At 42.2% G+C, this 14,104-nt stretch overlaps 1 protein-coding gene across 1 annotated transcript in view; it reads left to right on the top strand.

Annotated features, from left to right (window-relative positions):
* LOC111747016 (LHFPL tetraspan subfamily member 3 protein-like) overlaps positions 1 to 13,650 on the top strand; it is a 390,070-nt gene extending 376,420 nt beyond the window's left edge. Inside the window, exon 3 of the mRNA XM_023537996.1 lies at positions 11,213 to 13,650. Coding sequence (XP_023393764.1) covers positions 11,213 to 11,340 — 128 coding nt within the window. The 3' untranslated portion in view covers positions 11,341 to 13,650. The remainder of the gene's footprint in view (positions 1 to 11,212) is intronic.
* The last annotated feature ends 454 nt before the right edge of the window (positions 13,651 to 14,104 follow it).

Below are 14,104 nucleotides of genomic sequence, written 5' to 3'. Positions count from 1 at the left end.
CCAGAGCCACAAAGCCAAACAGACTCCCACAGTCTCAGGCCATCCCTGGGCAGACATCCACGAGGTGGGGGCCATCTGGGCTCCTCTTCTCACCCTACCTCACCAGAGTCAGGATTCTATGTGCAAGATGCACAGCCACAGACCTTCAGGGCAAACTCACACCACTCTCACATACAGTCTTAACTGTGCCGGAACGGAACCCTCTCAACGCCATCCAGTGCCACGGAGCCCTACATTATATTTCGTGAAAACAGCACCTCTGGGGTATGCAGCAAGACCTCCTTGAATCAAAGCCGATTGCTGGATTCCTCCTTTAGTCCTGCATTGGCCCAGGCAAATCCGAATAGTTTTGAGAGCTCACTTCATCCCTTTCTTCACCTCTTTCTAGTAATCCCAGGCAGGAGCCCACCTTGAGTCCTGCTCCTCCTCGGTTGCAGTCCCATTTGGAAGGAAATCTGAATTGAATGAGGGGCCCTTCCGCCATCCTACCCTGGCCTCTCTCCTGACCTTAGTACTAAACTGACATTTCTTTCTGTCATTCCCATTAGACTAGGCAGGGTTGATCCTACTCCTGTCCGGTATATGGTGCTCAGTAAATGTTTGCTGAATGAATGAATAAATGAATAAGTAGGTCTCTGCTAGGATCTCTGAAGATAACAGTTTCCTGCAGAGATTATTGCATTTTAATGGAAGGTTCTTTAAAATCAAAATGACCTCAAGAGCTAAAAGATTGCTCCTCCACTGATGACCTGCCCAGCTATGACCCTTAGGAAAAAGGAGCCTTTCCAGTCCTTCTAAGAGGATGCCCAGTAGGCAACTGCTTATTGCTGACGCTTGTCCCCACTTTCCTGTATAAGATTTCAGATGGGCGGGACTAGGGCTCTCGGAGGTGGCCTTACAGTTGCCTTCCCTGGCAGAATTGTTAGGTATCTGGAGCCCGTGACAAGGCTGACTTTTCTCACATCGCCCAAATTTCAATATCTAGTCCTTAAGACACATGGCCCGGGCTATCTGGGCCGTACTTTCCCCACCTTCTGGGGGACCCTCACCTCCTGATTAATCATCCTGGGCCTTTTCCATGTCTCCTATTTCTGAATGTTTGTGAACAATACCATTTCTCAGCAGGGTCGGGACTAGGGTAAAGCAAGTGAGGCACTCACCTTGGGTGCAAGCTTTAAGAGGATACCAAATAATCAGTAATCAATATAAACAACATTTTGATATAATCATTTTTCAAATCAAAATTAATGCAAAATAACCCACAATGAACAAAATATCAAAAAAATTTAAGATTGCATTAAAATATTATTTATCTTATTTACTAGGTTTTTTGGCACTCTCTTAAATTTTGTGCTACTGTGGGTACCTCACTCACCTAATGCTAGTCTCAGTCTCCCAAGAGTAGTGTCCTAATCTCAGCTCTGGTCTCTAACTGGTGCTGGCCTTAGCACTGATTTTAACTTGTGAGAATCTGTTTGAAGGAGATTAGTAGGATGGTGATTGGCCTGGAGCATGGCTGGGGTTGGGGGGGGGTGGGGCGGCGGTATTTACATTTTACAGAAAGCAATGCAAATAGATAGGCAGGAGGCCAAGTCTATTGTTCTAGAGTTTCCAGAGGCCTTGAAAGGCCCTTGGGCTCTGTGGTCTGAAGATCAGAGGTGTAAAGGTTTCTTAACAATCCAAGGCCTTTGATACAGTTGCCAACACCCACATTTTTCATTCTGGGAACAATGCCATGAAGAGCCACAGCCACCTTCCCCCACCTAAGTAAGGAAGTGTCTGCCGGTTGTGGGTGGGGGCAGGCCGCATGAAAGCAAGGGTCAGAAAGACAGAGGAGTCTTTCTTATCTTGGCTGCTGGCCTTCTTCCCTCGGGTATACACTAACATGCCCACCCTTTTGCACTTTCAACCTATGTTTGTCTTATTCCTCTTGTCCTTCTTGGCCAAAGCCAACACACATCTCTATTTCTCCCTACAGAGGAACTGTCCCAGAACTTGTATGTGAAGATGTCCCTTGTACTGGTTCAAAACAAACACGGCTCTGCTCTGTCCTTATTTCCTGGCCCCACTGCAGTTTCTTTTTCAGAAAATGCAAAACGAGAGTGAGCTGTCTGGTTATAGAAGCAGGGAGACACAACCTGAGTTTCCTTTCCCGAATGGTGCCTTTAGTATGCTCTTCCGAGAACTGGAGCATCAAATTCATTGACAACGTCTTTCTGGGGGATGCACCACCTGGGGTTACTCCGCAGAAGGGTAAATATCTGGGCTCATTTGACCGCTGTTTTGGAGGAATGCAGGTGAACAAAAGGGAGTTTCCACTAGGCAAACTGTTTCTTCCGCTTCCTGTTCTTTGCTATTTTGCTTTGTTCTGGTGTTAAACCACCAAGTTTCAGAATCAGATGAAACTTCTTGTAGTGAAGGCCTACTATGAGGTCCCCATCAATCCCATTACCTGGTGACTAAACTAGATTTCATGATATCAATCAAAGGACCGGCTTTGCAATGGCCAAACTCACTGTTCTGTATCAGGCTGTTAATATTGAGCCTGGATCTCTCGAGATTTTTCTCCCTAATGCCGAGCTGATGGAGATGTGCACTTTTTCTGGGAAAGCATCTACATAATTTCTCTTAAGCCCCACAACTCCCTAGGAATGACTGGGGGCTTCTTTCCCTGTCGGCTGGCTCTTATAAGGAAATAAGGAAAAGCCTCAGAGTGGCTGGGCCTGCAACAAGAGTCTGACAGCAGATCAGCAGTTATCACTCTTTGAAAGGGAAGTGTGGGTGTATTATGTTGCTGTGGCAACCGAAGGCAACAGAGCCACAAACCTCAAAAGGCAGAGCCCATTAAACAAGAAGGAGTTTCAAGCACCTTGTGTCCCCCAGGGACTGGACCTAACTTAATCAAGTGAAAAGTCAGCATCCAAAATTCCTCAATGACGCAGAGGAAGCCAGGGAAACAGTCAATGGCTAGTCATCACTGACTCACAGTCACAGAACGTTAGAGCAGAAAAGAGCTGCAAAGAGCAGCCAGTTAGACGCCTCGCTGTACTGAGAAAGGAACTGGAAGTCGGAAGGTACTTGATCAGGGTTCTGCCACCAGTGAGTGTCAAAGCCAGAAAGACCACCCTTAAGGCCTTCTCTTTGTATAGCTTTAACAGTTCGCAAACACTCACATTGCTTTAAATTCTTCTGGCCCTGAACCAAGAGGAAATGTTTATTCTTCTTCAATGAAGAGGCTAAATGGAGACTGCCCAGTTTTCTCATCTGGGAGAAGAGTACTTATCTAATGGAATTCTTGTTAGGGTTCAACGAGTTAATAGTTTTGGGATTTAAGAGGCTATAATAAGGGGCACCCCTCATCCCTTACAGAGTTCCGAGTATTAAGGAATGGGCAAGAAGAAATCAAACAAATGCAATCAAAATATCAACTTTATTACTGATAAATTTTATATTGGAGTTAGTGGCTTATATTTGTGGGTAAGTGAACTCCAAAATTAGACAGGGTACACTTGCAGACTGAAGCAGGTTTTCCAGTTGGGAACTGCCCCTGGAAACCATGCAGCATGGGGAGAACAGGTCTGACAGCATGCCCAGGAGGAGGCCAGCTGCCAAGAAGGGTCTGAGCTAAGCGTATGGGTTCATACCCATATTCCTCCTCCCGCTCCCAGCCTCTTGTTCCTCCCTGCTCCTGGGCAGAAGTAAGTCAAGGTCAGAAATCTTATGCTAGAAAGCTTCCTCCATGTGGAAGAAAACGTCAGGGGTGAGGGAAACTTTTTCACCCCAATAAATACATATATTGCACTTAGCACTTGGTACAATAGTAAATCTCAGTAAAAGTTAGCCATTATCATTAGGATTCTTGCTATAGCCTATTAATCATACCAGAGACTTATTTGCTTTCCCTGGTGTGACTTCTCTAATTGTGTCTACCCTCATTAGATGTGTGACCTTGGGCATGTTACTTAACCTCCCTAAGCCTCCGTGCCCTCCTCTGTACTAATAATATGTACCTACCCTTTAATTGAGAGGATTGCATGATTTAAGTGGAAAGGACTTAGTGTCGTGCCTGGAACATAGTAAATAGTCCGTGAACGGTGACTTTTGCTATTATAAAAAGAACTTGGGAGCCCAGAGCAAAATAAATGCAAAATTAAGACTGAGACATAATCGATTTAGAAGCAGCATGTAAAGGGAAGGCTGGCTACTATCCACTAGAATTATAGCAATTGCTTTTATTGGATCCACAATCTAGATGCCTTTTCCCATCACTTTCCATAAAATGAGGAGAAACTCTCAAACTGGTGTTCTCCTTGGGAAGATGATGACATTCTTGAGGCTGTAAGCTCCTTGGGAAAAGATAACTAAGTGCTGTTTAGCATGGGGCCAAAATGGCTAGAGCTAGTCACAGAATCTAGGAACCGCTGTCCAAGCTCCAGGAGGGTAGATACTGCAGGAGATTGTCTTACTACTTTGTCTTTAGCACCTAGCATAGTGTCTGGCACATAGCACATGTTTATTAAATATTTTCTGCATAAGTAAATGAATGGAGCAGGTTGCTTTCCATATCAGCAATGGGGAGATGGTGACTAAAGGGATGTGGTCTGATTCCTTTTCTAGATCTACAGAATGCTGAACCAGAGCATTTGTATAATCCTTGACTTCAGTCTTGCTGATGAGTAGAGGAAGGGAGGAGGAAATCACCCGCAAAAAAAACAGATCGCTACGTTTTTTTTCCCTCAAAAGCCCAATGGGTGTGCTATTTTGAAAATAGGAGCTTGAGTTATTTATGCTACAGATTTCCTATGCAAAGTGATATGAGTGTAAGATGTAATATTTTAGCAATTAAGGTAAACTATAGAAATAGCCCACTTTAGACAGGGACAGAGGTAGGACCCTGGCAGATTTAATGAGACATGCAAAGAAGCTACAAGCACACTTTATATAATAGCAAAAGACTGCAAAGAATACAAATGTTCACCTATAGGAGACTGTGAGCTCAACACCACACAATGGAGTACTGTGCGGCTGTAAAAAAGAAAGAGGAGTAGTTCTGCATATCAAAAGGACCTCTGGAGTATATTATTAAGTGAAAAAAGCAAGGTGTGGAACAGCTTTTGGGTTTTGTTTTTTTTTTTTAGGAGGGGGAGTTCCTTCTTTCCTTGTTTTTGTTTTTTTTTTAATGTAAAGATAAACCAAACACTAGTAAAAATGGTTACATATAAAGAGATGGGGAGATTGAGTGAAGGGGCAAGAAAGAGAAGTTAGACTTGACCTCTCTCAGTGTACTTTATTCTGTAGATTTGACTTTGGAACCACGCATATGTTTTAAATAATTATAAAACAAAGTTCAGTAAAGACGAGTTAAAAAAAGAAATTCCTAGAACTTGAAAGCAAATAAAACCAATGAATCTAATTGAATACTGAATTAGAGACTTAACTATACAAAATTATCTGATAACTTGAAAATACAGAGAACAGACTATATCTCTACTATGATATATCCTAAAGATAAAAAGGAACTGTGTATTAGTCTGCTAGGGCTTCCAGAAAACAAAGTAGCACAGACTGGGTGGCTCACACAACAGCAACTTATTGTCTCACAGTTCTGGAGGCTGGAAGTCTGAGGTCAAGGAGTCGGCAGGGTTGGTTTCTTCCAAGGCCTCTTTCTTTGGCATGTAGTTGGCTGTCTTCTCCCTGTGTCTTCACATCGTCTTCTCTCTGTGCATGTCTGTGTCCTAATCTAGTCTTATAATGACACCAGTCATACAGGATTAAGGCCCACTCTAGTAACCTCATTTAACTTTAATTAACTCTTCGATGACCCTATCTCCAAATACAGTCACATTCTGAGGTACTTCAACATATTAATTTAGGGGGACATAGTACAGCCCATTACAAATTGTAAAGGAATTTATATTCTATGTTTTAGTAGTAATATTAGTATTGGTGCAAGTGTGTGTGTGTGTGTGTGTGTGTGTGTGTGTGTGTGTAGTTTGAGTTTCAGCCCCAGCCAAGGCCCCAGACACCATGAAGCAAAGACCTGTTTCTCTTCCCAAATTCCTGACCCATAAAATCATGAGCAAAATTTAAAAAATTGTTTTAAGTTGCTGAGTTTGGGGATAATTTGTTATACAACAATAGTAACCAGATAGAAGCATTTTGTCCCAGCTCCAAAGAATGGGGGCACCTAAATTTTATCAACCCTCTAGATATATAGTTCTACCTACCAGATTGCAGGATTAAAGAACATGTTATGTTATGTTCTTAACATAACACCACAGAAATACAATCAGAAAAATCCAGAACATAGAAATATCTGCAGGAAAATGATCTGGCTTTTTCAATAACAACAACAAAAAAAGTTACAAGAAGAGAAAAAAAGAAAGGGAATGTGTAGATTAAAAGATTTGAGAGACAGACCAACCATGCAAACTCAACATGTGGGCTTTGTTTGGATTCTGATTTAGACAGACCAAAACAAAAATATTATTTATAATACCATGGGAAAATTGGGATACTAACTAGATTGTTGATGGTCTTAAAATTATGGTTAATCTTTTTGAGTCTGATAATGTTATTGTGGTTATGTTTTGTTTTAAGGATCTTTATCTTAAAGAAATTAGTGCTGAAGGATATGGATGAAAAGATGTAATATATGGATTTTTTGTTAAAATAATCATAAGTCTACAGAAATGGATCAGTCGTGGTATTGCCTTTTTGAAGCTCATGGTCTAGTGGCAAAGAAAGAATATATGCAAATGAAGTATAAGGAGAAAAAAATGCTAAGTATTGCATAAAAGAAATAGGTTGTCTGTCTAGGACAAAGTTTCAACAAAGAGTTTATCTTTACACAATCCATTCCCATCCAACAGACTTATATACTTTACTCAGTATCTATAACCTGAGCCTCTCAGAGCCTAGTGTAACATAGGTTTGAACCTGTGTACAAAATATGACCTCCAACTATCAGTTATAATGGCTGCAGCTTTCACAACATTGCAGAGGGGGGTCAACTTCATGCATCTACTTTATGGTCATCTTAGCTCAGGCTGCCATAACAAAATACCAAATCCTGGGTGCCTTAAACAACAGACATTTATTTCTCACAGTTCTGGAGGCTAGGGAGTCCAAGATCAAGGTGTCAGCCAATTCTCTTCCTGATGATAGGCCCCTTCTCTTCTTTGGGCCATGTCTTCACAAGGGGAGAGAGAGTGCCTTGGTGTCTCTTCTCTAATCTGCTCATAAGGACACCATCCTTATGATCTCACCTAAACTTAATTACCTCCTAAAGTTTTGAGCATGTTCCAAGTTTTTTCTCCAAATATCATCACACTTGGGGAGTAGGGCTTCAATATATGGATTTTAGGGGAACACAATCAGCCCATAGCAATGGTCTCCTTCAGTGTTTCTTCAAGGTTTGGGCCACAGTTGCAACAGAATCACCTGTTGAGCTTTAAAAAAATACTTAGTATCAGACAACTTGTCTCAGAGTCAATAGGTTCAAGCTGGGCCCTGGCCTCTGACTTTTTAAATAGCTTCCTGGTCATTCTCTTGAGCGTTCTAGAAGAGAACCACTGGCTGAGAAATGGCCAGTCCATTAGGGGTGGCTACAATTGGGGGTAGGGACAACTTAAACATTACATTTCATAAGGTCAGTATTTCCATCCCCCAGTTTCTACTTTCTAATTTTGATTTTGGATTTATTTTATTTTATTTTTTGCTTTCATAGTTCAGGGACTGATTACTGACAAGCCTCCTCACTCTCCTGAGCAGATACTAATTCTTCAACGTACCATAATCTCCAACATCTGAACATAGTCACTATTTTGTACTCATCTAATTTAATCCAATTTAGACCTGCATTATTTTCTTTTGCTGAAGCACTTCAGAAAGCAGCATGAAGATTTGATGTTGTTTTTTTCTTCCCAGAATGAGAAAACTCTTCTTCAACAGAGGACTTTTGTATTTTATTTCTTGGTCTTTTAACTTCATTTAACACTTTTGCACCCATCCAAGAAAAAGAAAATTTTCTAGACTGTTCCAAGGAATTACACACATGGTTTATAAGAATATAAATTCCTTATAAAACTGTAAGTTTGCTTCGATTCACTAAAATATACAATGTGTTTCATGAGATTAAGTTTTAAAATACTTTTGGGTCTTGGAATGGGTTTCAAGGTGCTACAATTAACTATGGATTAGTTGCAAGCTGATTTTTAAATTTGTTGAAATTTTGCCTTTTCCCCTTATCTCTTTGTTGCCTGCCTGTGGATGGCTTCCCTGTATCAATTACCAGCCTAAAATGATTGAATGACTTGTTCCCTGTGTGCCAGGCACAGTGAATGACAACAGAAAAAAACAAAACAAAACACATTCCCTATCTTCAATATTAAAATGCAAGTGGGGAGATAAGAAATCACAAAAGATTGTAAAACAGTGTAAGTTTTGAGCATGTTCCAAATTTTTCCTTTATTAGAATCCATGTTAGCCTTCTAGCTTAGCTGACTGGATAACCTGTGTGATTTGTTTTCTTCATTCTTCTTTGGTCAAGCATGGGCTATCAAAGAAGGCAACCTGGCATTTTTTCGAGGCCCTATGAAGTAATCTGAGCTTTGTATGAATTTGTAGAAAAGAGAAGGGAGTAGCCATGGTCTCTGTCACTGAAACTTCTACACGAATTTAGGCATCAATGGAGCACTTTACCGAGAGAAGATTTGACTGTCAAGCAGTGCTTGGAACGAGCTGCTGCCAGGACAGTCTCCACCTGCCTCTCTTTCTCTCTCACTTCAGTCACTGCTGTTATGTGAGCTCAGTCACTTTTTCTCTTCAAGCTCAGGTTTGCTCATCTGGGCAGTACCTCCTTCCAGTGGATCAGCATTCTGCAACCTGTTCACTGTAAAGTCGACAGCGAGCTTTGTCACAAATGCAGGTCCTTGATTTACCTCATGTTCTGGCCAAAGGATCCTTAAACTCTTGTGTATGTGTCTTTTTAAGCAACATTTTATAATTCTCAGACTCTGAGAAAACAAAACCATGCCCCAGTGCCCAGAGAGAGGCTATGTGAGAGCTAATTAGGTTTTTCTTTGCTTTAAATAAGTAGCTTGTCTCACCATTCCAAAGGACTGACTTTAATTCTCAGCACTTTCTTTCTTATAACTTGCCAAATGTACAACATTGCAGGACGGTGAGATCTGGATCTTTGGTGCTGGGGTCAGGCTGTGAGGCTGTGATTCCCTCAAAGTGCACATTTGATTTTATACCCTCTGCACCCTTTTCTTATTCAATCGAGACTTAGAAATAAAATAAAATGCCTGTTTCATACTTACCCTTGGGAAGAGAATTACAAAGGGTAGGTGAGTTAATTTCCCAAGAAACTCATCTTATAGGAAATTTCCTACCTGGCCTGCTGGAGAGAACAATTCACTGGGTTACTTCATGTGCTGGGTTACTTCAAGTGCCTTGTCCAGAAAATGCCTGTTGGGACCTCTTTTGATTGTTAGTCAAATTTATATGGAATCTAGGGGTTCTATCTGCTTAGAGCTGCCAGAAGTCCAGGATTTTTGACTTTCTTACTGCTTAGATGCTTTTTTGCCTATTTCACTAAGCTAATAATGTGACCGGTATCTCTGGGAAGTGAATGCTTGGTCTGGTTATATTGTTATCATGACAAGACCTAAATTTATTTTACATTTATAAAAATCAGTCAGAACTGTATACTGTATAATACCATTTATATGAAATGTCCCGAATAGGTAAGTGCATAGAGACAGAAAATAGATTAGTGGTTGCCTAGGGCCTAGGGAGTTCAGGGGCAGCAGGGAGGGAGGAATCGGAGTGGCCGTTTATGAGTATGGAGTTTCTTTGGGGGGTAATAAAATGTTATAAAATTGTTTGTGGTGGTGGTTACACAACTCTGTAAATATACTAAAAACCATTGGGTTGTACATTTTAAATGGGTGAATTGTATGGAATGTGAATTATATCTCAATAAAACTGTTATTTTAAAAAAAGTCACAAAATGCACAGGGAACATTGAGGAGGGTATGTACCTGAATTTGTTCCAGTGGAGACAAACCACCTTCCATCACTGAAGGAGAAGAGTCTAGTCTCTTATCCTGTCTACCCTTACTGCACACACAGCTTCTCTTTGGGGCTTTTTACAGTCTTGTTATGGTCAGTAGAAATGGTGAAGGCCTGGTTACAGCTTGCCCTTGTTTGCAATCAACAATAGACACGAATAATGTGACCATGGCTCAAGTCAGCCATACACATGAATTCTAGAAGTTTTGGACATGTGCTAGGAGCTGGCGGGGCTGACCAGCTAGAGATTCAGCTCCTTGGAGAGACAGTGGTTGGCCAAACTTGGGCTCCAGGGCCAAGATGTTGGTGAAGGCTGGAAAAATGTCTTCACCTGACCTGAGGGTGGAAGGTTGCTGTGGAAGGAACTCTGAGGGCAAAGAGAGTTCTCTGGCTCGGTCTGGACATATAGTCTGGGAATTTGTGAGAATCACAGCTTTTGAGCCCAATATTTCTCTAAATAACTTCTATTCTAGCACCCCTCTTCCATCTCACCACTCTTCCATCCCTAACCTCTAAGGGAAACTATACCAGGTTGGGGGGAGGGGAGCAGGGGAGCTGGAGGGAACTATAAGTGACTGCACAAGTGGTAAGGTTCAGCACCAGTACAAGAACTTGAGACAGTTCTCCTTTGTCACTTAGTAACAACGGTCTGTGATGGTTACTTTTATATGTCAACTTGGCTGGGCCACATGCCAAGATATTTGGTTAAATATTATTCTGGATGTTTCCCCGAGGGTGTTTTTGGATGAGAGTCACATTAAATCAGTGAATTTCAAATAAAGCAGATTGCCCTTCAAAATGAAAGTGAGCCTATCCTATCAGTTGAAGGCCTGAATAGAATGAAGGGCTGACCTTCCTGCAGCAAGAGGAATTCTGCCGGCAGAGGCCTTTGGACTTCATCTGCAATGTCGGCTCTTCCTGGTTTGCCAGAAGAATCTGTGGGCTCAAACTGCAACTGTCTCCTGAGTCTCTAGCCGCTGGCCTTCCCTATCAGATTTTGGACTTGCCAAGCCTCTACAGTGGCATGAGCCAATTCCTTAAAATAAAACTTTTTCTCCATATATACACATTCTATTTGTTCCGTTTCTCTGGAAAACCCTGACTAATACAGGCCATACTTCTCTCGCTTCAGGAATGACACCTTGGAACAGAATGGAAAGGAGACTGGATGACTGCAAACCAGGGACAGAAGCTACTGGAGTAGGAGCCGAGGCCTCCGTGCAGCGACTTAGTAAGCACAGTTGGTGGAGAGCCCTGTGAGAGAACGATGCCTTCAACTAGAAAAGAGAGCTTGGGAGGTATCCATGGCTGGTGCAGCTTGGAGAAATGTGGGTACACTAAAATACGGAAGCAAGTCATGCCTGCCAAGCCGGAGTCTTCATGTAGAAAGTACTTCTTATAGGGAGGGTCAGGCCCAGGTGGGCTCTCCAGGCTTGGAAGCAGTCATTTCAAATTTCTGTTCTTTGTGGACAAAGCTATTCAAATATTCATTAGGCAGGGGCAGCAACATTCAGTTTCTTGAGCAGCCTTCAGACGTTGGAAGCTGGCCTTTGAAGCTCTCCTAACGAATAACAAATAGCAATTCTTAAGTCCTCATGCACATGGGATAATGCTTGGCAGTCAACCAGGGCTTACACTCTGAAATAAATAATATCCACTTTGTCGCACTTCCACAATCTATAAACTTCTTTGAAATTTACAAACACATGCATTCTCTGAAACAAGAGTCATGTATATGAAAAGATGGAAGGAGAAAAGGGCCTTGATATTTAGGAGAAAAAGAGCTTTCTGTGAGCAGAGTTACACAAGAGAAAGTGTAGAGAAGGAAATGAGGAAGCAGAGGACAAGGCAAAGGCCAAGCTCAACTGAAATAGGAAAATCAGCCAGAAAGCACATTGCTCGGTCTTTGAAGATGTTTCCTTCAGGTCCCACTTTGCTCCAAAGCCTAACTAAAGATGGGATGGCGAGTGCTCTCACCTGAGTCTCTGCAATATGCATTGTCCACACTGCTTCTTCGGCACATGGCATGGTTTTCTGGAATCATAACCATTTCTGTACAACTGTCCTGACTCCCCAGTTAAATTTAAAGGCAGAGTTTTTTGGAGAACTAGTGTATCCTTAGTGTAAGAAATATGAACCAGACTAGGTTTTAAACACAAAATAAATTAATACAGGGGAGTCAGTGCTTATGAAATAGTTGAAAGTACTGAAGGAATAGGCATCCAGGCTGGGGACTTCTGGAATTACTACCTCAAAACCATACAACTGACCCCTGTCCCACCAGGAGCTACAACCTATGCCCAAATTATGAGGGTGGGGATCAGGGAGCTCATAAACACATGGAAACTATTGAGCTCATGAACACACTGCAGGTGCTGTACTCGAGAAGTATAGAAGTTGAGTTCAGAAACCGCTGTTGCCAACAACATGAAACTTGATCAAGCTGCCAGAGGAAAAAAAAAAAAAAAGATGGCCAATGACTCCACCTTCTGAAACTCACAATCAGTGACTTGCACATTCACAACTGTAAGGGAGACTGGGAGATATAATTTTAAGCTTTCCAGCCTCTGAAACTCACAAAGGCACCCAGGAAGAGGTAGGAATGGAATCTCAATGATAATCAAATTCCGATACAAGTAAGTAGTGATTATAACTGGGCTGTTATCCTTGCCCTATTTCAGGGATAATCTTGTGATGGGCCTATTCAGCCCTACCCAAGATCAAGTGCAAGGCTTACTTTCCCTCCCCTAGCCTCCATGCCACTAGAGGTCCAGGGCCTCTCCTTCCTTCTCAAAGTCTTGTGAGCTTTCCAGAATGCTGCAAGGAGGGATGGTTCATGTGGAATAGAGAGCACAGAGACCCAACAATTTCTCTTGCCTGTCAGGCAATGGAGAGAGTGTGGCTGCTGTCAAGTTAAGTCCTCACCAGACACCTGCCAGAAGGTAACTAGTATAGCCCTTTGGCATAGGCAAAGTATATGGTTTACTTAGATGCAGACTGGCACTCAAATCCAGTCCTCTCCTCCTGGCCCCACCACTTCTCTCTCATCACTTCCCTTCTATCTCCCTCATTCCTCAGCTTGGGGAATACTCTCCCACTCTGGGTAAGAAACTTTGCTTCTATGTCTGATGTTTTCTCCAAAATCTGTTGCCTATAAGTCTTCTCCAGTCCACTAAGGCGCCTAGAGCACTGGTTTTCAAATGTTACCTGCATCTGAATCACCTGGAGAGCTTGTTAAGACACAAACCACTGGGTCTCATCCTCAGAATTGCTGATTCAGTATATCTGGGGCGGGGCCCAAGAATTTGTCTTTCTAACAAGGACCTAGATGCTGCTGATGCTGCTGGTCTGAGGACTGCACTTTGGGAACCTCTGGTCCAGGCTTTCAAAACTCCAAAATACTGTGCTTTCTGCTCTGAAGTCCCATTCCTTAGGTATGAGCAAAGAATGACTTATCTGTTCAAATGGGGAGATAGGGCAAGGAGAAACAAGAAATCTGGAAGACAAAAAAAAAAAAAAAAATCAATGTTTCAAGAAATCAAAAATATTCCACCACTCAGTAATAATAATGAAACCCCTTTGTAACGTTTTTAACGTTTGGTAGAGTGGTGCTTAAGTACTTGAAAAACCTTCCTACTAGATGGTACAAAATAATTTTTCTTTTCCCCTTGAATCTTCCACCTATCCCTACGAAGTACTTCTTGGAAGACAAAAAGGAACAAAGTCCTTCCACGTCTTCATGATCTTGTGTCATTCTGCATCCTCAGCCCACAGAACAGAGACCTTCAGAAGGAGCCCCCCAACACTGTGGGTACACTGAAGAGACCCTGTGGTAGGTGCCAGTCTCCTGGCCCGAGCTTTGAGGTGCACCATGCCTGTGGGGCTGCAGGGCGATTGTTTCCACTCAGGGGCTCCTTCCCTGTACGTGTCATTTCTGGGACATGCTTTTTGAAAATGAACTTAGTGGAAACTAATTATTTCACCCCCCAAATCCCACAAAATCCCAGCAAACCTTAAATCATGT

This window comes from Pteropus vampyrus, unplaced genomic scaffold (genome assembly GCF_000151845.1).
Source record: "Pteropus vampyrus isolate Shadow unplaced genomic scaffold, Pvam_2.0 Scaffold208, whole genome shotgun sequence".
NCBI classification, from domain to species: domain Eukaryota; kingdom Metazoa; phylum Chordata; class Mammalia; order Chiroptera; family Pteropodidae; genus Pteropus; species Pteropus vampyrus.
Note: the sequence above shows the minus strand (reverse complement) of the source record. Positions and strands in the feature narration are given on the sequence as shown.